This window comes from Pleuronectes platessa, chromosome 11 (genome assembly GCF_947347685.1).
Source record: "Pleuronectes platessa chromosome 11, fPlePla1.1, whole genome shotgun sequence".
In the NCBI taxonomy this organism is placed as follows: domain Eukaryota; kingdom Metazoa; phylum Chordata; class Actinopteri; order Pleuronectiformes; family Pleuronectidae; genus Pleuronectes; species Pleuronectes platessa.
In genome coordinates this window covers 12,859,544-12,883,410 of record NC_070636.1, presented here as the reverse complement: position 1 = coordinate 12,883,410, position 23,867 = coordinate 12,859,544, and the positions used below count along the sequence as shown (strand labels likewise).

The 23,867-nt window shown below is 44.2% G+C and overlaps 1 protein-coding gene across 4 annotated transcripts in view; it reads left to right on the top strand.

The window, feature by feature from the left end:
• ralgapa2 (Ral GTPase activating protein catalytic subunit alpha 2) overlaps positions 1–23,867 on the top strand; it is a 94,295-nt gene that overhangs the window by 52,009 nt on the left and 18,419 nt on the right. For all 4 annotated transcript variants that reach the window (XR_008340008.1, XM_053433879.1, XM_053433877.1 and 1 more), the window contains 7 exons: positions 3,041–3,218; positions 4,817–5,648; positions 7,307–7,378; positions 8,005–8,128; positions 8,230–8,385; positions 11,150–11,308; positions 14,082–14,209. Coding sequence is in view for 3 of the 4 variants with exons in the window: in XM_053433879.1 (XP_053289854.1) it covers positions 3,041–3,218; positions 4,817–5,648; positions 7,307–7,378; positions 8,005–8,128; positions 8,230–8,385; positions 11,150–11,308; positions 14,082–14,209 (1,649 nt within the window). In the remaining variant the exon portion in view is untranslated. The remainder of the gene's footprint in view (positions 1–3,040; positions 3,219–4,816; positions 5,649–7,306; positions 7,379–8,004; positions 8,129–8,229; positions 8,386–11,149; positions 11,309–14,081; positions 14,210–23,867) is intronic.

Below are 23,867 nucleotides of genomic sequence, written 5' to 3'. Positions count from 1 at the left end.
CAATAAGTCCCCTTTTCAGCTGGTCAGAAAACCAACTAACACCCACTAACATTTGGCTTTTCTGTGCAATGGGTATGGATACAATCGTCACTCACTCCCGGGTCAAATGATTCTGCTGTAGACGCAGGTTTTTTATCATCTCTTACGTACTCTCGAACGGCAGTGATGGAAACATGACACCTGAGTGAATGCACTTATTTGTCAAGACAACAAGGTGAGGGAGCTTCTTAGTTTTCAGTTTAATCATTACGTTGAACATGATGCAACAGGAAAAAAACTCAAACTCAAACTCTTCTGCTGGCAACTTGAAATATGTCAATTGCATTTTTTATTGTTTACCCCTCTTTTAAAAAACACCAACAGCTGAGTAGAAGTTCCCTTAAATTCAATCAAGCTGCGCCAAACTGCACCAATTATAGAAATCAATCCCCTAAATATGTCTGATCTCTTTTATCAATATCCATGAATCATTGAATTTTTCCCCTGTGAAATTAGTGAAGATATTTATTTAAAAAGCCCTTTACTGCAATGTCAGAGAAAGTGATAAAAAGATGTCTGGATCTGCTCACTGATCTGGATCCACACCAACGCTTAAAAGGTTTCTCACCCATACCATATCCTTCCACCAAGTTCCATGGTAATCCATCCTGTAGTTTTTTTGTAATCTTGTTCACAAACAAACAGACAGGGGGGGGAAACATATTCTCTGTGACAGAAATAACTAACAAACAAACAGACAGACCTAAAGGAAGCCCGCTGTGCAATGACTGCCGTCTCATATCCACTGAAATATACTATACATCGGCTGTTGCCTGCAGACATAACAACTTCAGCTTCATCTCCACCCCCACCCCACCACAATGAGTTTGCCACGTTAATAAGACTCATCTGCACTGTGACCTCATGACTATGCCTCATTTAACATTATAGTGGCCCAACAGCATGGAAGCGCCTACCAACCCATGCAGGAAATCCTCTCACAACTTGCTATGTAGTAGGGTGTACTCCATTTGTTTTAAACAGGCAAAATATTCAATACTGAATCTATTTCTCTCTATTCGTCTCCCAACCCTTTATTTTATGGCCTGACCCTGAGGATGAGGGCCAAGCTTAAGGCACAAATGAATGAGGTATTATTCATTCCCTCCTGTCTGGGCAGATGCGGTCAACGGCAGATCTTTGTAAGGATGTCACCCCTGATAAGAAATGGTCCAATTATTCAAACAGGACCCTTTGTCCACTTGATAAGCTCAGGCTATAAACGCTTGTCCTGGAGATTTGAATGGAATATGTCTTAATATGAGAGCAACTGCAGCTGCTATAAAGGCAAAGACAATTAGGCATGATTGGTTGTCTATCAGCACACAAAAGACAGGGCCCTGTGGGTTTCATTTGAAACAATATATGAGGCAAGGCATCACAAGGTATGACATTATTAACGCAATATCATAACCGAAATCTATATATTTCCCAAAACTTAAGCTGTTAATTATTCTCTGTACCAAGCTTCCCTTATTCGTAAATGCCTCATTTTATTCCATCTCTGAACACTGACGAGGTTCCTCAGCCACTAATCATTTCCCATGCTTCACCTTCTTTTAATTACAGTTTCATATTTTTAAATAACACCTAAAATCTGTTCTCTTCTAAGCCACATGCACATAACTCACATGCACATAACATGTACACATTCAATGATAAGGTAGTCACGGTCCTCAAGAGAAATGTGAAAAAAAGTTGTTTCTTGTGACTAACAGTCTGCAGATCTCCATTAAAACCTAACACTGCACTAGACCTCATTTGTTCACTGGAGTTGTTCTCAAGCTTTTCCATCTGCTCTCTCTGCCTGCCTCTGCAGCCAGCTGCACCACCCCCTGTGTGTGTGTGTGTGTGCGTATTTGTGTTTGTGTGTTTATGTGAATGTGTGTGCGCACCTGTACGCCTCTGTTTGCGTTTGTATTATTTGATTTATGTGTGTACATAGGCATACTCTTGTATCCATACAATATGTGCCCCTCTAACTACAGTACGCTTGTTTCACTGTGTGTTTCCTTCCAGGAACTGTTGCTATGCGAATTGCAGTCACTTAGTTGTCAAGCACAGCCGCGGGTTTTTCCCCTCCCTCCCCGTCTCTCCACCTCTCTCTCTCCACAGAGGAAGCTCTTTGGGGCTTTGGTGTAGCAGCTGTTTGGTTCAGGTCTTTTCAGCATCAAGCGTCCAATCCCTCCCCCTGTGCGCCCAGAGGTCTGCTCAGTGGAATCATCCACATACTGTCTACATTGCCGAACACAATACTGTTTCAGATGGCAGGGCCCAGCCTGCCGCTCTGAGCATTCTCTCAGCCAAGTGTGAGCGTATGTGTGTACTGAATGGGATTAGCCTTTGCATGGCTTTACCCAAGTTGCTCCACTCTGAATAAGAGGCCCCTTCTCATTTACATACATTAGGCATATGTTTTACCCCCCTCGAATGCAGCACCCTACCTCCGCACAGATTATACAGTGTACAGGTGTGTTTGTATTAGTGCACATGTGTATGTGCAGCCCAGCATGCATTTCTGCGATGGGAGCTGAGCACAAGGATAAAGTCTTAATTAAATCAAACAGTGTAAACCCGTCCAATGGCTGTAATCAACTGCCCCAGTGCGCCTTATCTAGCCCTGCCAACGGATGCTCTGCCATCTGTTATGTAGATCGATACACTCACACATCACAGGAGAAATGGATTAGTGGCAATAAAGACCCTCTTTTCTCTCTTTCTCTCCCTCCCTTCCACCACTGCCTTATGATGTAAATGGACCATACATGCCCCCTTGCCTTTGCTCCTGGATCATGTCAGTCTGAAACAGGCCGCAGGAGTGTCACTGTACATCGTCTCGCCAGGCAGCATCATATCTAACATGACGGTGTCTTGACACATCAGAGTCGCAGATTAGTCTTCAAAGTACATCTCACTGTCATGCTGTAGAATCAGTGGCCAGACGGAGCCTTTATGTGGAAATAATCACCAAGTCCTCCCAATTTGTTCTCCTGTTCCTCAGGTGCTGCACTGCTGCGTGTCCGGCTCCACCCTGCACACCCAACAGAGCCACTACCTCCTCAGCCTGTCGGACTTGTCCAATGACTATGACCTCATGTTGGGTCAGGTTAAGAGCTTTGAGCCACCGCCCTCCCAATCAACCACTACTGATTTTGGCAACCTGCTCACAGTAGCTGAAGGTAAGCAGTGTTTCCCAATAATTATCTAGACTGTGGCAGCCTGCCATATTATAATTTGTCCGTAAAGTTTTTACTGTCCAGGCAGACAGTCAGACCTCATAGCTGCAGTTGTGTGAGCACCTGGAAGTGGCAAGTTCTCTATCTCACAGGAAATCTTTGTTGTCTTTGTACCTGCCACTCGAAATCTGTTGTGTGTGAGATCAACATTCATGCATGTGCACCACTCCTGCTACCGACATAGATTGAAAAAATTATGTGGGAAACGCTGGAAAGGCCACATAGATATGCCAACACTGCATCCATAAGGGACAGCTGGAGTCATTCTGATGCTCCCTTGTCCCACCTGCTCTGTGTAAGATAACTCTTGACTGGTGGATTAAACCATGCTTGATTGATGGTGTATATAGGGTGTGCAAAGGCCTGTGTGCATAAGTATACATGCATGAGAGAAAATCGCTCTTAAAACTTTTAGCCGTCGCTGTCACGGCATATGTCTGAGCACACTACTTCTTTTCAGCTCCATACTACACTTCTTAGACCACAGAGGCATATATTCCCCCACCTAAAGAATCAGAAAGAGATTAAAGGAAAGCAAACTCTTAGTAGACCATCCATTTGGAGCCTGTCCATTAAATGTCAATATCTTATTAAAAGTATGAAAAGGAAATCAACCATCACAGGGAATGGAATGTTCGCATTAGTGCTCAGCCCTAGAGAGAAGACCCATTATGGGGTTTTGATAAAAATGTGATTTTTTTTTTTTTCATCTTTTTTGTGACCTTGTTATTCCATTAGGCAATGTATTCCTCTCTCTCCCTCTCTCATGTCCTCAAATTCTGAAAAGTCCTCAGAGCCCCAAACACACCGAATACATGTCTACTGAAACAATGTACAATTTTTTTCGCATGTGGCTGATAAATTTCACCACACCTCTGCTTTTTGTCGCACAGCTGCACAGAGTCTTAATAGAAATAACAAAACACTATTAAAGGGGCAAACCAAAGAGTGCTGGCCTAGTTATATTCATGCCCGCACCTCATATTGATCAAGTCACATCAAAGGGCCAGCGCATCTCTAATGCAGCTTGGCCCGCTTTCTAAAGAGCTTTCTCCTTTTGATGGAGGGATGATGGTATTGATAGCATCGTCACAATGCAAGAGTGCATCTTCTTGTTTTTCCCACATCCCTGCAGAATAAAGCATGACATGCCTTACACTTGGGAGTAAAAACCTCTGCATTTACATAAATGCAATTCACTAAGTAGATTTCTATTCAGCAGCCTGTAAAGACGGTGGTTCTTATTAGCACTCGGCTAGTCTGATGCTTGTTCATTGTAAAAGACTCAATGGGCTCTTCAAAGTTGTCTCTCATGATTAGATGCTACCTACTTAGAGGTGTGCTGGCCAAGCTATTGTGAGAAATGAATGCAGTTCTCCTGTTAGTATTCATTAATGAGATTTGGCCTTGTGTAATAAGAGCTAACAGAGATGATAGCATGTCTACACACAAATAGGAGGCGTTTGTAGTAGGGATAACGAAGTCTGTGTTGGTCATGCAATAAAAAAAATTTAATCTTCCTGCCCTGATTCTCCCTCCAGAAAAGCGACGTCGGCACATGGAGCTGATACCTCTGACAGCACGCATGGTCATGACCCACCTAGTGAACCACCTGGGCCATCATCCACTCAGCGGTGGCCCCGCCCTCCTCCACAGCCTAGTGAGCGAAAATCACGACAACCCATTTGTGGAGTCATCGGAGCTGTCCTCCGAGGTCTTCAAAAGCCCAAACCTGCAGCTGTTTGTCTTCAACGACAGCACGCTGGTGTCCTACCTTCAGATCCCCACTGAGACGCCCACCGTTGGCCAGCCCCCCAACACCTCTTCCCAAGTGCGAGTCATCGTGCGGGACATCTCGGGCAAATACTCCTGGGATGGCGCAATCCTCTACTGCACCACCCCAGAAGACTCCGTGGACATGGGAGTTTTTTCTGCTGTAGACCGCCCGCTTTCTACAACCACTATTGCTCACAGCAGAAACCAGCCCCAGTCTCCGACAAAGGGGCCGCACAAGAAAAAATTCTCAGTCTCTGACTCCCTCTCCGACTGTTGTGAGGAGGAAGAGGTAGATGTTCTGGATAAGCTGATGGAGGACCTCGGCCACAGCAGCTCAGAATGCCTGACTCAGCCGCAACTCCAACTCAATCAGCCAGCCTCATCGCCCCATGGCATGAACATAGAGCAAGAGAGCGCCATCCGGGAGGCCATCCTCCGTCAGACCCAGGAGGAGGAGGAGCAAGTAAGGAGATGGGACGCTGATGTAAGCTGTCGGGCTGCCTGCCAGGGGGAACCCTCCTATCAGGACCCAAAAGCTCCTTTCTACTTCTGCCGGCTGCTGCTCAATGACCTTGGCATGAACTCTTGGGACCGCAGGTAAACTGCCAGCTTCATTCTGCTGCAATTATATGTTGGATATGAGGAAAATAGTATTGGGGCCGTAGTCGAAATTATGCAGGGTTGTGTTGCTCACCATAGCTTTTTATCATTCAGTCTTTGAAAAGCATCTTAAAGGGATAGTTCGCCGAAAAATTTAAATTTACTCATTATCCACTCACCACTATGCCTATGTAGGGATGGGTGAAGTGTTTGAATCCACAAAACCCATCTGGAGGCTCAGTAAATGGCAGAATCCAATATAATTGAAGTCAATTGTGAACTCTTCTTCAGACGTAATAAAACAACAGAAAAATATGCTTCAGTATTGCTCATGTGGTGTCCTCCAAGTGTCTGCAAGCCAAGAAATTGATATTCGACTGAAAAAAATGTATATGTGTGTTTACAGTGTGCCCGTGCGTACATGAATGCGGCTCCGAGGAGCGTTAGCTTAGCTCGCGAGCTAACCGGGCCGGTGGAGCCCGGCTAGCGTTAGCTCGCTGCTGTTACCCGTCAGACATTTAAGTGGCTGCATAAACAAGGGACCCCCGGGACACCTCTAAACGTTGACTCAACAGTGTGGAAGGATGCTCAAACTCAAACTCCCACTGCTCCCACTGCTCCCACTGCGCTGGGGAGCTGGGGCTCTTGCAGCCAGGCTTCGGCCCACCTGACTCTGGTTCAAAACTAAATGGTTGCAAGATTATATCTTCGTCTCCAGTTGCCATATTTCTACAGAGGTAATGGATAGCTAAAAATCTGGGTGCTTGTATCTCGTGAAGGAGGGAGGGGGGGCGGTGCACTCAAAACAGGTTAATCTGAGGAGGGCTGTTTTAGACATGGTAAAAAGGTGCTGTTTAAAATTATCCTTGTGGTATTTTGAACAAAATATGTTACAGACATTTCATTAAGACCCCAAGGGGGTCATCAACTTGTGGTAAAATGGGCATAATATGTCCCCTTTAAATTATTTATCTATGTTGCATTTTACACTGGTAGTCGAGACGAATGCCACTTGTTTTCTTCTGGAAGGGGGTTCCGTGGTAGGAGCCTGTTGAATCAGCGAAGTCTATATCATGTCCCAAATGAGCCAATCAGCAAGCGGTTGTGAGTTTCTACGTTATTGTTTCTACCCGTTCAGACTAAAACGCAGCCCGGGAGTTTTCCGTTTAAAACTAGGCCAGCAGCGATTCCTAAATTACAGAGTAGTATACACACCGGGTGTATTAGTAACAGAGTTAATGCGTTTTCAAACGGAAATGTTGTAGTATGAATGTAGCCTCAGAGTAACTCAGCTGTTGTCTCGATACTCTTAAGAGAGAAAGAGCAAAGATAAAAGCTCACTGCAGCGTCTTAATCTCCTCTCCACAGGTTAAAAGTTTCCAGCTGTTTTCACTAACGTACCTTACAGAGCAACATCGTTGCAGTGCTTCCCTGCAAATTAAAAGCTTACACCTCGTAACAGTGATTGTGCAACATGCACACAGCTAGTAGGAGATGCTGTTTGCACCTGTGCCTTTTTGCTTTCAGTATTCTTGAGTGCAAAAGAAAGCTTAAACTCAAAAAAAAAAATGTTTTGCTTGAAAATGATACCACATTTTTGAAATGGCAGAACTGAAAATTTTGCACTTATCAAGACTGTGTTTTTTTTCCAACAGGAAAAGTTTCCACTTGCTGAAGAAGAATTCAAAGCTCTTAAGAGAACTGAAGAACTTGGATTCCAGGCAGTGGTAATGCTTCTTTTAAGTTAGAAACGGGATATCAATGAACGCATGTAATTGTTAATATTTTATTTGCCAGCGTTCATATGCCACTTCAGCCCTCTAGTAAATCTACTCTGATTACAGTCATGCATTGCTCAAAGCAGCTTCATATTGCCCCCCCCCCCCCCCCCCACTCTCTTCCTCCCCCTTGATTTTCCTAATTTGTTCCACTTCCTGCTGATTACAGCTCTCTCTGTCCTTTTTTTTTTACCGTGTCTCGTTTTGTCCAATCAGTAAGTATTCCACACATTGTTAATGAAAGGAGCTTATTAAATAACGCCCCCCGGGATTGGAACTCATACTCCCAGATGGCCAGACACGGTCAAGCAATAACGACCTGTCCATAAGCATGTTAAGTCAACCCCAGCAAGGAGAGGAGAGAGGAAGTGGATAAGGAGGCTTTGTTTCCATTGTTTTTTTTACATTCTGCTTTGCCGATTCTGTAGTTCTTTGAGTCATGGAATTCACATTTCAAAGCATTTTTTTCTGAAGTGCCTGTAGTAGTGAGAACCTTTACAAATTCTCCATTTGTCAAATCAGCTTTTGAGGTGTTGCTTCTTTCAATATTGGATCCTATATATTTTGTTCTGTAGTCGAGAAACGCACAAGATTGCTGTGTTCTACATTGGAGAGGGACAAGAAGACAAGTGCTCAATCTTGTCCAACAGCGCAGGCAGCCAGGCCTATGAAGACTTCGTGTCCGGACTGGGATGGGAGGTACACACAACCACACGGTCAAGTCAACTTACCAGATAAAGCCTAAATATGCAAATGTCCAGATAAACTCAGAACATTGAATTGTATTTTTTATTCACCAGGTGGACCTAGCCACACACTGTGGCTTTATGGGTGGCCTCCAAAGGAACGGCAGCACAGGTCTAACAGCTCCTTACTATGCTACCTCCACTGTGGAAGCCATCTTCCACGTCTCCACGCGAATGCCATCTGATTCTGATGACAGCCTCACCAAAAAGGTAAAACAGTTTTGTTTTAAAGCTGTGCTATTAAAGATTTTTCCCAATTCCCGCATATGTACAACATTTAGATTATCGCAATTTCTATTGTATTAATTGAACAGTATGTTAAGAAATATGAGGAAATACCGCTTTGCCTGTTGGATGCAGTGAAATGGCTATGCAGTCGTCTTTGCCCATAGCAGTATGTTGTTGTAGCCTTCAGCTCTGTGTTAAGCTGTGATCAGGAGGTGTGACTCCAGAGTGCGGGCATTGATTAGTGACCCTGGCCAAGCAGGCCTGAGGAGTAGAGAGTAACAGGCGCATGAGTGAAGAGAGGGCATGTGCCGCTGTGGTAATGACTGTGATTCAGCTAGCCCCTGCCCCCCTCCCTGTGTGCTGTGACCAGGGCCTGGATTCAGCCATTAGCTCTCCCTGCTAGGGCAGGCGCCGGCCGGATGCCGGCAGGATCCTTTTATCCAATTCCTGCTGCCGCCACAGGAGCGATCGATTGGGTTCTGCAGTGGGATTCTGAGCTGTGGTGCAGCAGTAGCAGTTAGCATGAAGAAATGAGCCGCAAGGCCCCTGCCCGTGCTGCCAATCTTCTCATACAGTACCCCGCTGAGAAGAGAAATTCATCAGGCTCCTCTCACATCCAACCTGCATTTAGTCCTCCATGACCTACGCTCTCTCTTTTTCACAAATAACCACCTACTCATTTCCAAACCCATCCTGGACCTGTGCTTATTAAGAACAAAAAATATGCAACACTGAGGGAAAATGTTGTCTTTGGCCAGCCAGAGTGAGGCGCTGGTGGGGTGGCCGTGCACAGAGCAGAGTATGCTGCCACTTCAACTCCACTTATTTCAGTCAGCGAACTTCTGTAATTGCTCGGGCTCACCTTGCATGGGTCTCCTCACCGGCCACAAGCCCAGCCGAAATTGGCAGGCTGGCTGCATGCACGGATGCTTCAGAGAGGAGGGCAGGTGGAGACAGAGCGGAGAGAAATGGGGATGAAGAATTGGAATGAGAGACAGGCTTTGTCTGTGTTCAAGTAGGATGTTTCCCTGTCAATTTAAAAATAACACTTTTAGTCCAACAGTCACCCACTTTGCTGCCTCTGACCGGACAGACATACTGTGGGGAGAGCTCTCGCTGGACAGATTGCATGTTTGAAGACGATGGGGTTGGGGGAAAACGGCTAAACCAAGAAGAAAAGAGGGAAAACCATGAATTCCTCAATCCAATTGTGGGTTCTTCGGGCAGTGCCGGCTGCAGCAGTAGCAGCTGGCTTCAGTAATGTGGTTACAGAAATGACCTGCAGGGTTGGGGTCAGGCCATGTACTATGTCTGTATATATGTGTGTGTGTGTGTGAGAGAGAGAGATAGAGAGAAAAAGAGGAGGAGAAAGACGGACGTTCTTTAGTTATCACTCTCACCCCCAGGCACTGCAGCTTAACTGGACTGCCTGCTGCAGGTTGTTTTTATAAGGAGCCTCTTGTGTTCTGCGCTCCTCTGCTCTGCCGTCACCATGTGTGTGAAGCCCCTTTTGGCTGGGTGGGGGGGTCAAAGAGGGCTAATTGGACAAGAGCCTTTGACTCGAATCACATTTTATTAAAAAAGTCTCAAACATTTGGATGTGATTAACAGGGGAATAAATAGAGTGGCGCAGAAGATGATTGACTCGAGCATAAGCATCCTCATTAAAGTTGTGATTCAGCTCATCCACATGTTAATATCTTAACCCAAATTAACATCCCAGCATCGATTGTCTCCTGAAAATGCATATTCCAAATTTTCTCTGAAATTGTCCCAGTGACTGACCTGGTTTGTACCTGCTGATCCTTGGACAGACAGACTGAACTGGCAAGCTCCAGTAATCAGCATGCCGTGGATTTGTTTAAGATTAGCCTATTACCATAATTAAGGGCTTATAATAGAATGTGCTAATTACATTTTTGGTGGCGAGGGCATGTTTCTTAATAGCTCATTTGGCCCACAGTACATTGGCAGATGTTTTCTTCTGAGTGGAGGCTCACTTTTCATTGTCCATGATACCCCACAGGAAGGGGGGGAGGACAGCTTGATTCAACATCACTCACCCAATTGTTAATAAGTGATCAGCAGTCAGCCAGAGAATATAATGTTTTACTTTAGGAAAAGTGAGGGGAAGCAGTTTACCTTTTTCAAAACTAGCATCAGTCAATTTCCCGTCATTAAAGTGTCTTTTCTTGTCCTGCCCTGTTTCATTTGTGTTTGTGAATAGACTGGAAACGGGAAGCAATTTAATCTCTGATGGAGAAAGTTAATTGGATTTGAATTATTTGGTTTTAAAATGCTCAATTTTGTTCCTTTTTTTGTTTGCAATTAGAATTTTGAAATGAAAAAAAGCTATAAAAAGAGTCCAAACCGGGGCCCAGACCCCTTGTTTAAACCATTGTTTTCGGATTTAGCCGTGAGCAGTCACCTTGCTCTTGCACCTGCTGCATTTATGTTTTATAAAATAAATCATTAAATTGTATATTGCTATACAGAATGATAAATGCCTGTTATGGCAAATTACTTATTGAGCCTTCCTGACCTGCTAACGGTTAATAATATTTTACAATCATTCCTCCCCTCAGCCGGCTCTTGAGCCCTCTGTAGGTCCTAGGTTGCTGAGGTGGCAACTGCAGTGACGAGCCCTAATCTCACCAAATTTGTGTTCTTGTCATTATCACCGCAGGGATGAAAATTACCTGCACTTGCCAGGGACTTGATTAGATGAATTTTGTTTGTTTGACAGCTGCGTCACCTGGGAAACGACGAGGTACACATCGTGTGGTCAGAGCACACTAGGGACTACCGACGTGGCATCATCCCGACTGACTTTGGAGACGTGCTGCTCATCATCTACCCGATGAAGAACCACATGTACTTCATCCAGATCATGAAGAAGCCACAGGTAAAAGCACAGGCATCTGAGAGTTTAGTTAACACCATTGTTAACACTGCACACTGGAAGTGGGAAGTTACTTTAAATGCTCGTCATTAAAAAAATATTTTAGTTGGCTGCTTTTTCTTTTTGCGCCAGGATGACAACTTGTATTATTTTCCAGGCACAGGCTATTTTCAGCGTTGCCCTAATTTCCAGTATCTGTTTGTGAGTTAAAGCAGTACCCCTGTTTCCTCTCTGCTCATACTTTGCTTTAGCTTTTATAGGATGTTTCTCCTGCTGTAGTTTTAGTCTGAAGGCTCTTACTCCAGTGGTGCATTATTACCCACACTGTGGGTATGTGCTTTCAGCGATGGTTACTAGCCTTTCTCGGGTGGCTTTCATCTTGATACTCCATGCTACTGCACACACTGTGCACTTAGTGAAGGCAGAGACATTTCTTAGAAAATTCCAAAAAATCATCCTGTGATATAATCTGTTTGCATTCCACCCTTTTAAGGCATTAATTATCCATATAAATTGTTATTTTCCAGAGAAAACACAATGATAGAGACAATAGTGTCTCAGCTTGCTTTAGAAGTGTGGTTCAAGCAATGGCAGCTACAGACCCCAGAGGCCCAGCTCTCAGAAGCTCTCAGAGCTCTCAGAAGAAATGTCTGCAGCGATCTTTTAGTGCTTCCCATGTTGTTGTTCAACCTGCATTGCAGTATTTCCTCCTTATTCATTTATTAGTGATTATTCTTCTATAAACGTTAAGAGTTTATCATAGTACCAGGTTATTTTTCCTTTCTGTTGGGATCAGAATTAATGGTCGCATATAGTCATTATTACTCTGAAACTAAATGAGTTTAATAAGACCCTGTGAGAGATTTTTGATTGTTAATGCACTATATCCACTTTTTGTATAACAAAGCAAAATATGACCTTGTCTTTGCTTCTTTAATAAATAGTTTACACATAAATACTTCAGTGGCTGCAGATGGTTCAGAAATTGGTGAACCTACAAATTCAAGCTTCAGCACAAATATTTTAAGAAGGAAATATTTGACCCTTTTACATATTTAATATGATGTACGTGAACAAATAGACAAGGAGATTGCGTTTTTTCAGTCTGGGCTTTGACGAGGCCACACCACAACCCTCAGTGTCTTCTTTATCTTGCTCAGGATCATTATGCTGCTGAAGGGTCCACAGCTAAAACTTTAACGACAGATGGCCTCACTTTATCTTCAGGCACTTTTTGATATGAAGTAGGACTCATGGTTGAATCAATAACTGCAAGCTGCTCCATCCCTGTCCTGAGGGGGCAAAGCAAACCATAACATTCCCACCACCATGCTTCACAGCTTTCATGAGGTTCTTCTGCTGAAAAGCTCTTTGGTCTGTTCCAAACTTCTTCTGCTACTCTTACTTGGCCCAAACAACTCTATCTTTGATCTGCTGTCCAGAGCAGATTATTCCTAGAGGTCTGGTCTTTGCCTATATGTTCTTTGTCAAACTGTATTCTTGGTATACTTGGTACTCTATTCTTTTTGGACAGCAAATGCTTTTTCCTGGCACACTTCCCACGCAGGTCTAATGTGTGCAATCTATTTCTGATTGTAGACACATGCAAATTGGTGAAGTTTCAAGGATTACCTGCAAGATCTTGTGAAGTTGTGGGTTTCTTTGAGACTTTTTTTGCGTCAGACAGTGAATTGATAAATTCCATAAAATAGGAGATATTTTAAAATAAATTGTCAGAATCATATGCATCCCCAACCTTTTCTCCGAAGGCTTAAGAGAGCTCTTTAGAGCTTTACACAATGACAAACTATTCAAAAGCAAAGAGAACACCAGACCCTAGATGTAAGAGTTTTGAATGTGATAGATTCCACCTGCCGACTCTATGGAAGCTCTTATAATTGGCCTCTAAACTTGAAGCTCGGGTCAGAATTGAATGAATCTGAAGGTAAGAGAGATGTCGGGGTTTCCAGACTTTTTTCATTGTTTTTTTGGGGGGGTGGGGGGTTTTACTACCAAATGTAACTTTTCTGTGTCATTTTTTTGAGTAGGTCACCTTTATTCTTTCAAACAGGATCAAAAGTTTGATTATTCAAACATATTCAGAATTCAACAATTTCCATAAGGTGTACTTAACTTTTCACATGAATGTTAAGTTATCTACTCTGGTATCTGATGCGTGTTTCCACAGAGTCACTTCAGTTCTCTAACATGATGATTACTAAGTTAATTGGTCTGTATCATTCCCAGTTAAAATCCAGTCATTGTTTAATTTGACTGGTTATTATACTCGCTGAACTGCCAAGTTGAAGACAGCAGGACCTTTTTGGAGAGACTTTGACATTCACGTCAACTTCCAGGTCAACGACCATAGAGCTTCAGTGATTAAGGGCCCCCTTCCAATATGCATGAACAGACGCGTGTACCCACACACACTCACACGCTGTCGCTAAAATGGATATTGGCCCTTTTGTGTTTGTTCGGTAGCTCAATATGAGGGCATTGTTTAGTATTGATTGTCATTTTAATTTCATTTACCTAACATTGATTCACATTAGATATGTATGGTTGTCATGCAAAGTTAGGAAAAATCCAATTTCAACTTGAACCTTGCCCCAAACAGATGGAGAAACGGTTAGGAGCCAAAAAGATGCATTTGTATTTTTACAAATTTGTTTATAAAGGGTATGAAACTCAACAGATTAATTGGTGAGTATTGTTGATGCTTTTCATGACTTATTTACCTTTTCTGTCTTTTCTTCTCTCTTAACTTTCTCAGGTTCCTTTCTTTGGGCCTCTGTTTAATGGCGCCATAATCACTGGGACACTGCTGCCAAGCTTGGTGCGGGCCACCTGTATCAACGCCAGCAGAGCTGTCAAGTCCCGTCTGACTCTTTACCAGAGCTTGTATCCTTTGCTCCCCGCGCCTTCTGCTTCACTGTTCACTATTCCATACAGGGATGGCTCATTGGAGGAGTGCAACAATTAAAAAAGATCAGCCCTTTATTAGCCATACAGCTGAGACCATTAAAGTTACGAGCATACATTTAGCAATATTTTTATGATGATTTCATTAGATGCATAACACCACTTAGCATACATTTTCAGCACCACCAGCAGCCCATTTGGGTAAATTCATTGAGACATGTGGCGTGCTTGTCATGTCAGCCAACGTACACAGCTGAATGCTGACACTGATTTTTATGGGCTGGCTGATTTACATACAGCTATTAGAGCGGGACTGTTTCACAGCCTGGAGCAGCATGGGAGGCTGCGTGCGGCTGTTTTGGGTAGGAGCGCAGATAATGTGTCATCATCTATCACTACCGTTTTATGGAGAACGAGGAGAGCCAAACTAAGAGCAACCATTAACAAATGCACACAAGTGCTTACAGACGCACACTCGTACCTCCACCCATCCGTCCAACAGTGTGCCGTTAGGAGCCTGACTCCAGCTGTAGTTGTCAGTTGGTTTAAAGGCAGTGTAATCACCGATGGAGATGAATTAGCATGTGAATGCCAGCAACACGGGGTGGGGGGGATGAGCTGGGGGTGGGCAGAGCCGGGATGGGCCCTGAGGGGGGGGGGGGGGGAACCTGATCTCCCCTAACGCCCTGCTACTCCTCGGACAGCATGTACAGCACCGCCTCACCAGAACCACGCTGCCCCTCTGGTGGTTGCTATAGAAACGCCCCCCAAGGAGGTCCCATTTAGATGGAAGACAAGAATCTATTGTTTTTACATTTTTCAAGTTGCCGCTCTTATTATCAAGTTCTTCTATAAGAGGTTTCTTACCACACAGGATTTTGCTGCTTAATTATTCTACACCACACCCTGTGTACGTTGTTTACAGTTGGGCATGTGTAAGTATGTGCCTGCCTGAATGTGTTCCACAGTGCATCACATCCCCAGGCCCCCCCACCCACCCCTATATCAGGCCTTGTCTGTGTGTCCCCGGGGGCATCCTGAGTGACAGATGTCTGTTACCCGACGCCAAGTGAATTAGCCCAGTGTGACTCTCAGTGCCAGAGGAGGGGGGGCGGGGAGCAGCCACAGGCCCGCCCGCCTCAGGGTCTAGGGGGTGGTGGTGGTGTTAGTGGGGTGGGTGGGAGACAGTACCAGGCCTGCGCTGGGCCACAAAGCCTTACCTGGCATTCCTTAGCAGAGTAGCAGACAGCACAAAGGCGTGATCTATGAGAGGAGATAAGCGCTGCCTCTGGAGTTCTGGCACCGATTGGTTGCCAGGACTCATGCACTCCAAGAGAGGAGATGAATGAAAGTGCCAGGCAAAGCACAGTGCCAGCATAAGTATCTGTGTGTGTGACATCCTGTCTGTCTGCTGTTTGTCTGCCTAGCTCAAGGGGCCTGTGAGGACAGAGGCAATACACAAACTAACAAATGACCACAATGCTGAGATCCATATTTTCTACATGAATGTGATGATCTAGTTTCTCGATTTCTATAGAGCTCGTATGGCAGAATGTATATCCTTCCTGCAGAGGTGGCTAAATATACTTGTGTTGAAAAGAACTGATCAAGTACAGGCCCTGAAATATACTCATAGTATACAAGTAAAAAGGTTCCCCTCTGAAGGCCATACCTAGAATAACATGAAAAACAATATACTAAAAACTGGGTTGAAGGAATAAAAAGATTTGTGAGTATGAACATTTTTCAGGATGAAATTTGTACAAAATAACGAATTAAGTATTCTTCATTTAAATAAAGCCAGGGATGTGGAATGCGATTTTTGCAGATACTTCTCTTTCTTCCAAGTTGTTACTCATTTGGACAGTGTGTGATAGTGTCTATTTAGTCCGAAATCTGTCTTGATATTTAGAAGATGATGCAAAAAAAAAAAATTATAACCCCCCTCAAATGCATTAGGATTAAAATAACAAGCCTGTTATAGAAGTAAAACTAATCAGAAAATAATTATTCAAGTAAAATATAGATCAAATTTAATTCAGTACATTAACAAAGTATTTGTACTTCGATACAATGTCCAGCAATGGTATGAACACAACAGCGTAGAGTGGCAGGTGCAGCTTCTCATTTCATCATGGGATTTGTCGTTTGTATTATAGCTGCCCTTTTGCACTTTTCCCCCTCTTCACTTGTCATTCTTCCATCTTCTCAGGATATGTGGCTCTTTATCTTTCTCCGGCTGGAACAATAACTTCATCTCTCGGATGTGTTTTTTTGTGCAAGATGGAAAATCCTCATCCTTAGTTTACCCCTTTACAATGCCTTAACAATCCGCAGGCTGCTCTCAGCCTGTGAGGCCACTCTCCAAGGTAATTAGTTGAATATTTCTTCAAAGAGAAGCTATATGACCCCCGTGTGTCCAGATAAAAGGCCAGTGTGGCGCTGCAGCCCCCTCTCCCGCTCCGTCACAAGGCTCGAGAGGACTCCAGCAGTCAAATGCAGCGCTCAGAGGATCTCTCGGGCTAATAGGATTTGATATTGAAAAATGACCTCCAGCAACATTGTCAGAAAATACACACAAAGATAAGCTCAATGTGTTTTTTTCACATGGATACATCCTCTTGCTGTCTCGCTGTCTTTTTCCCCATCGCGCCCTTTGTCTCTCCAGCTCGGTTTTGTTGAGATTTGTGAAATCTGTGTCGTTGCATTGTTTTTCTTTTCTTTGCCAGATTTCACTGTCACTTAGAATTCGTCAGTTTCTCCTGTCAAGGCGCAAACCAAGGCCTCGTAGACATCGTATCACAGGCCTCTCACAGACAACTCATAATGTATCATCTATTATTTATATGCCTGATGGAAAATGCAGCTGGTCTGGCTTTGTGTGTTCTAAGTATATTGTCTGCAACTTGTCCACACTACACAGCTGCAATTCAATACCACAGGACCACAAAATGTTCAATCTAAACAACCTCAGTTTTTCATCAAACCACAGTTGTTTTTTGTGGTTTATTTGCAACACAGTGGCCTCGGTTAGGGTCATTTTATACTTCTACTAGTGGAGCTTATCACAGCACGCACAAAGTCTGTGAGTATGTTTGTGTCACCTGAACCCCCCCCCCCGGATGGCCTTGCTATCTGCTGTCATATACGCGATGATGAGCATCCTTCATACTGTCACTGTGGAATAATGTCTTTATCCCGAAACTGGGATTCATTTCTCTCTTCAACAAGCACTTGAGTTTGACGGGCCATCAATCATTCTTTGTGATGGGGCTATTGTTGAGGGTTAAAATTGTCTCTGTGTTTGTGCGCGTGTGAATGTGTTTGTGTGTGTGTGCGAGACAGCAAGTTTCTAATAGGTGAGACAATGCGGAAATGACCTTGATTCAGAGACATAGCCTTCCTACTGGACAGAATCAATAGCTTTTGCCCAGTGCCCTTAGTCCCCCATCCTCTGCTCCGACACACACGTAAACACACACGCGCATACGCACAGATCCCTCTCCAGGCAGCGATCAATAACCATAATCTGTTTCTGCCCATCGCCAGTCATGCGAGCCAGGCTTTTAGTGTGTGTGTGTGTGTGTGTGTGTGTGTGTGTGTGTGTGTGTGTGTGTGTGTGTGTGTGTGTGTGTGTGTGTGTGTGTGTGTGTGTGTGTGTGTGTGTGTGTGTGTGTGTGTGTGTGTGTGTGTGTGTGTGTGTGTGTGTGTGTGTGTGTGTGTGTGTGTGTGTGCAGTAGCAACCAGAAGAGAGGGAGGCTTGATCCTTTCATTGGAACCCAAAAAGCTGCTGAGGTCTTTCATGTGTTCCTCACAGGCTCACATGAGCATATCTACTGTCCCCCAGCTCCACAGACGATGTACATAAGGATAATGGATGTATACTGGAAACATAATGGATGAGATATCCTGCCTGCACTGCTTTTGTGTGCTTCCGCTGCACCCTCCAGATGCCAACATAATTATTACAGTCACTGCATTGACAATGACATATTCTCACACCGCTTCTGAGCAAGTTATTGTCCCGCTCGCGCTGTGTCTTTGTCCGACGGCAAACACTTTCCTTTGTATACTGTAAGATTCCTCACCTAGCAGAGATGAAAGTGCGTCTGCACGCATGATGGGGTGCCATGAATAGGATCTGCCACGTTAGTGTTGTCTCACATGAATTATTTAGCATGGCTGATAGGTCTAATTTGCCAGCTGTTGTGCCATAACTGTCGGCAGTCTCATGGATAATACTCAGCAGTCTATATCACTCTGAAACACAGGGCTTGACTGGGCACAGTGAGACGCCAAGCTTGTCATTAGATGCTGACCTGAACTGATGTGAGTATGACTAGCCAACTTCCTGTTTATGGAAAACAGGGACGACCAAGTAAATCCTCTCTGAAGAATCCCCCCTCATATTTTGTAACTTACAGTAAAGTTCTTAAAGGGAGGTTTAGATTTTCTCGCACAATGTGTGATATAACAATCTTGTCGTGTAACACAAACCCATCTGTTGGAGGCAGTTGACTGTATTTTTTGGGGGAGGGGGGGGTATTTGGGAGTTGGGTGAAGGACCCGTTCTGAGGGTTTCCTGCCTGGACTTGGCCAGGATGGTTTGGGCACTGGTTTAGATCGAGTGGTTGAGAGTTTACGCAGTATTTGGGAGACTGCAGAGAGAGGAGGGGTCTCTCTCCCCCACTGAATGTTTTAACCTAATCCCATTATCAGTGTACCGCACTGCCTCCCATCTCTTCCCCCCTCCTTACCCCCCCCTCCTGCCCCTCTCTCCAGCTGACCAGCTGTTCCTGCCGGGACTCACGACAATGTCCAATGTGTTCAGATCACTGAGTACCCCCCTCCCTTCCAATACACACACACATACACATACACACACACACACACACACACACCTACACATCCACATAAATAGAGCATAGTCCGTGCACAACCAAAGCATTTGCCTATAGCCCATAGCTGGAGCCTCGGAGGGCCAATAGGGAGGAGGGTGTTAGTTGGAGGAGAAAGGGGGTAGCTTTGGGGGTGCGGAGGGGGCAAGCACAGGCCTGTCAAACCAGGAGCCCTGACTCAGGAGGCAGCCCTGCTCGGATGGCATATGGTGTCTAGCTTCATACAACATGCAAAAGTATTCCCTCCCTTTGCGCCCCCTCCTATCCCCCATCGTCTTCCTCCCCTGCTGCTAATGCAGAATGACTCATAGCATTACTCATTTTTTTCCCTTTAACCCCCCCACCACCCCTCCCCACATCAGTTCCTCCTCCTCTTGCCACCCAGCCTGTAACAAAAGGTGCTGCGAGGCACCCACACCCTGAAAGCCCTGGGGGCCTAGCTCAGCCCAGTCTGCGCTCCGAGGTCTGAGCTTCACGGCGGGGCTGCCCCCTTTTTTAAACACAGGTAGAGCAGGCATGGAACCAGACGGTCAACAGCAGGGACCCAGAGCCCCGCCTGGGGTAGCGTACACACACACACTGCTGGTGTCAAAATGTTGTGCCTGTTTGCGTGTTTGTGTTTGCATGTGTACAACAGGAAGTGCTTTTATTTTGTAGTGCCTCTGGTGTTGCAAAATTACTGTGCTTTAAGTGCTTTCGGGTGGGTTCTTGTTTGTGTGTGTGCGCACAGTGCTTCCTATTTTTGTCTCACTGCAACCTATCAAACAAACAAATATTGTCTCTGTTTGGTTTCGGCTGTTGTTTGTTGCCAAAGTAATTTCATTGCTTCCTTTTGGTGACATTCTTTGGGGCAGAGGGGTAATTTCAGTTTTTTCCAACTTTTGATTTATTTTCTTACATTTGATTATCTACATTTAATAATATTCTATTAAGGTGTTTTCAGTCACTTCACTAACCCAGTTTTTACAAAGAATATGATCTAATAGGAAACCCTTGAGTTTTCAGCTAACATTAATATAAACCACATAGCATGGTGTAACCCAAAGAATGTAATGCTCTGTGTATTTTTAAACTTGAACCCCCCCTCCCCACCACCACCCTCAGGCCCCTCCCCTCCTCTCTCTCCGTCTGTTATGCATTCATGTCTGACATCTGTCTGTGAGCGGCAAAGTGAAAGCCAGCAACACTGCCAGTGTTGTGTTGTGTGGGATCATCTTAATGTTCCCATCTCCAAACTCAGACTTAGTGTATGAGGTAAAACGACATAAACAAGACCGACTCTAGTGCATTATAGTTTTGACACCTGCTGGACTTATACCAAGATTATGTTATTAATATCTTTAATATTATACTATAATTTTATTTTGTATTATCTAACTCAAAAGAGCAGCATGCATTTTGAAATGTCACAGGTGTTTTTATATATATATATATATATATATATTAAACACTATTCAAATTTTTTCTTCCAATTTTATTTCCCGGCTAGTACGAGGGCACAACAGTTTTTTCTGGATTTGTATGTATTTAAATTTTAATACCACTCATTACTTATACTGATTGTTGAAGAATTTTTTACAAAATCAAGATTTAGTTTTATCATTTACATGTAAACAAAAGTATGTTTCCATCATATTATGCATACACTTGAACATGTAGGCCTTACAGTGAGTAATGGCCCCAGATTGGCTGCTAATGTGCAAAGGAATGAATGTGTTGGATAGCCATCAAAGTTGTAACCTTGGAAAGACGGATCAAAGAATACATCAGTTACCTATTTTGCCATACAGCAACAAAAACTAAATGAACATCACGCTAATAGGTCACAGGTTTCTGTCAATCATCCCGAATACCCCGGCCCCGGTGTCGCTGCTGGACTTGTACTGACTGCACTGCCGTTGAGAGGACAAGTTCCTGGTGATTGATGTGCAGTGGTGGCACTGTTTGTAGCTTGGGTGTAATACCGGTCTGTCTGCTTTAAGTGATTAGAATCCAGCTAGCCATTCCATCTGTTCCCCTAGCCCTGTTTAATTAATGAACTTTCTTTCTCCGACCAGTAGCCAGCCAGCACAACACTAAAGCAGAAAGCTGTTAGCCCGCTCAGGTTATCCAAATGGATGCGTGTTCTTGCCCCCCCCCAAATGGATGCGTTCTCATTGATTAGTTATGTTTTGTTTTCCCCTCTTTTGTCTCAGGGTTCTTGAAGGGAGGGTTAATGAGCTTTCCTGGCAAGCTGCAGCGCTTGGAATCCGGGGATAAATGGGAATAATTTTGTTGTTTTGTGTAGTTTTTTTTGTTTGTTGTTTTGTGATGGACTTGGCAGAGAAGTGAGGCCTCGTGCCACCATGTGTTTGTCTGCGCATGTGTGTACGTGATTCATAATGTGTGTTTGTTTGGATGTGTATGAATGGCTTTGAGGCGGGGTATATTGCATTTCATCCCTGCTGGTCCATTATTCCTCTTCAGAGGAAGGGAATCTGGAACACGCTTTAACAGTTGGCTCTGTCCCTATTCATCTTCCAGCCATCTCAGCGAAACTCTTGTCCTGTCCTCCTTTTTACCACCACGTACTCTCTCTCTCTTCTTTATGCCCCCTCTTCCTTCCATGTCTCTTGTTACAAGGCAGTGGACAGCCCTTTGTCCAGCTAAAGCTGCCCCCTTTTGTTTGCGCGGCCTTTTTTATCCTTGTGCTAATCGCTATGGTCGTGTGCCTGAGTTGGACCCCATATTTCACGCTCGGCTCTCCTTTGTTTGACACACCGCCCCTGATAAGAATCCCAATTCTAGGGCCTCTCTGATATTGAAATCCAACAGCAGCGTAGAAAGAGCCTTCAATCATCCATTATCTGTGCTCCAGTGATTACCATTCAATCTCGCAGGGTCCAGGCTCCTCATCACCGGCCCCAGAGCTGAGGCCGTCCCCTGAAAGAGCCTGCATCCCTTAACGCCTGTTCACATTCAAGCATATCCATAGATATTTCTGACGCTGTCTTGATACTGCCGCGCACTGAACGCTGCTGGGAAATGTCACTGAAATGTCACTCATCGCTCTCCACTGGAATCTCTCGGTCTCTGATGTGGCCGTGTGTTTTTTTTGTGGACTCTTGTGACATTATTCTTTGTTCCTAAATGTCCATTATATTTGCAATTCTCTTTATTTTTTGTTCAAAGACTGCTCTTTTATTTCCTCCTTTTTTTTTTTATTAAGGCTTCGTTGCTTTTAATGTCACCGACTTAATTGGCTGTTTTAAGTTGATTATTTATAAGTTGCACATTAATGCCTCTTTAAATGGTTCAAAGGCAGTGTCTGCTCCACCGATGTCCTGTGGCCATTGTTCTCTTTTAGAGGATGTCCTTGTGCCTCACAGCATTTGCATTTTTGCACTAAATGGAATTTTCTGCATTAACAGAAAAGGCAAGGCAAACAAAGCAATAACAAAAACAAAACATTTAAGTATGAATCGCTGTGCATTGGCGGCCTCTTCTTCCATAAAGCAGCCTTTGATGTGTTAATACTGATAGTCTGTGTTTCATTGTCAAGTGGTTGTCTCTGAAAGACGAGCAGGGAGAAATATTGGTGAAATCTTCCTCCGTCTCCGTTGCAACATGTTGTAATAATATCGAGTTTAATTTTGAAACAAGAGGAAGTATTGTTGGTTGTAGAAATAGGCACAGCATATTCCAAATCCCAGTAGTGTGGTCATCTTATCACAGTAACTTGAGCGTCTTTGTCATTAGAATGAGCACTCATACGACACACAATTATCCTTTCTGTGTTTTCATAATTTAAACTGCTTATTCCTATTGTTTTGGTTGAAATGTATGAAAGGCTTTGTGCTGCAGACATCCACTTATCCAACAGTCTGTGTAGATACACAACAGCTCTCAGCACCTTTGTTTAATGTAGTGTACACATCTTCATTAGTTATGTATAGCCTCTAATTACTATTGATGAGACTAGCTGATTGGGGTACAAATCTATAGCTTTTGTTATTCTAATGAGCGTTATTTACCCTCAGATCTCCAAGCCAGGGGGCTTTGGAATGGGGCTTTGTGCAGGCAGACATAGCCGGGCCCGCTCTAGCTACACCCACTTGTTTTGTATCTTGTTTTTGTATTTCCCTCCCCCCCTGCACCATCACCCGTCTGCTTGGATGTATAGCACTTCCCGCTACTCCATCTGTTTTTGTCCACCCATAAAAAGGTCCATTATAATCTGCAGGATGCACAGTTGACATGTTGCGAGCGCCGCTTGAGCCAATCAAGGCGGTGTACCTAACTTGGGCCACAAATGCAAGAGGCTCTGTCCCCTCCCCCAAGTTAATTTTGATTATGTGGGCTCTCTGTCTGGGATCTTCAGCTGAACAAGTTTTTATAACAACATCGCCTCCATCATCCCCTTTCCCCCATAAAAGCTTCCAGTTTGAATGGAGCTCAATGCATGCCCACTGGATGATGGCAGGCTCGTGATTAACCCTGGAGTGACTAGCTAATGTCATTGAAGGAGGGCCACCTGGCTGTGAGACTGTACAGTCAGCTGCCACTGAAGGGCCAGAATAGGAGACGACCAGGTGTTGGGCTCCAGCCCCCCTAATTGTTGCCATGTAATAGCCTGCTTGACTGCACAATATAGCCTAGGGGCGAGGATTAGGAAAAAGCTGTTGCCAGCACAGAAGTCCATTTTCTTTTTTGCCCAAGGTTTTGTGTTTGAGTTTCTTTCTGTGTGTGCACGTATACGT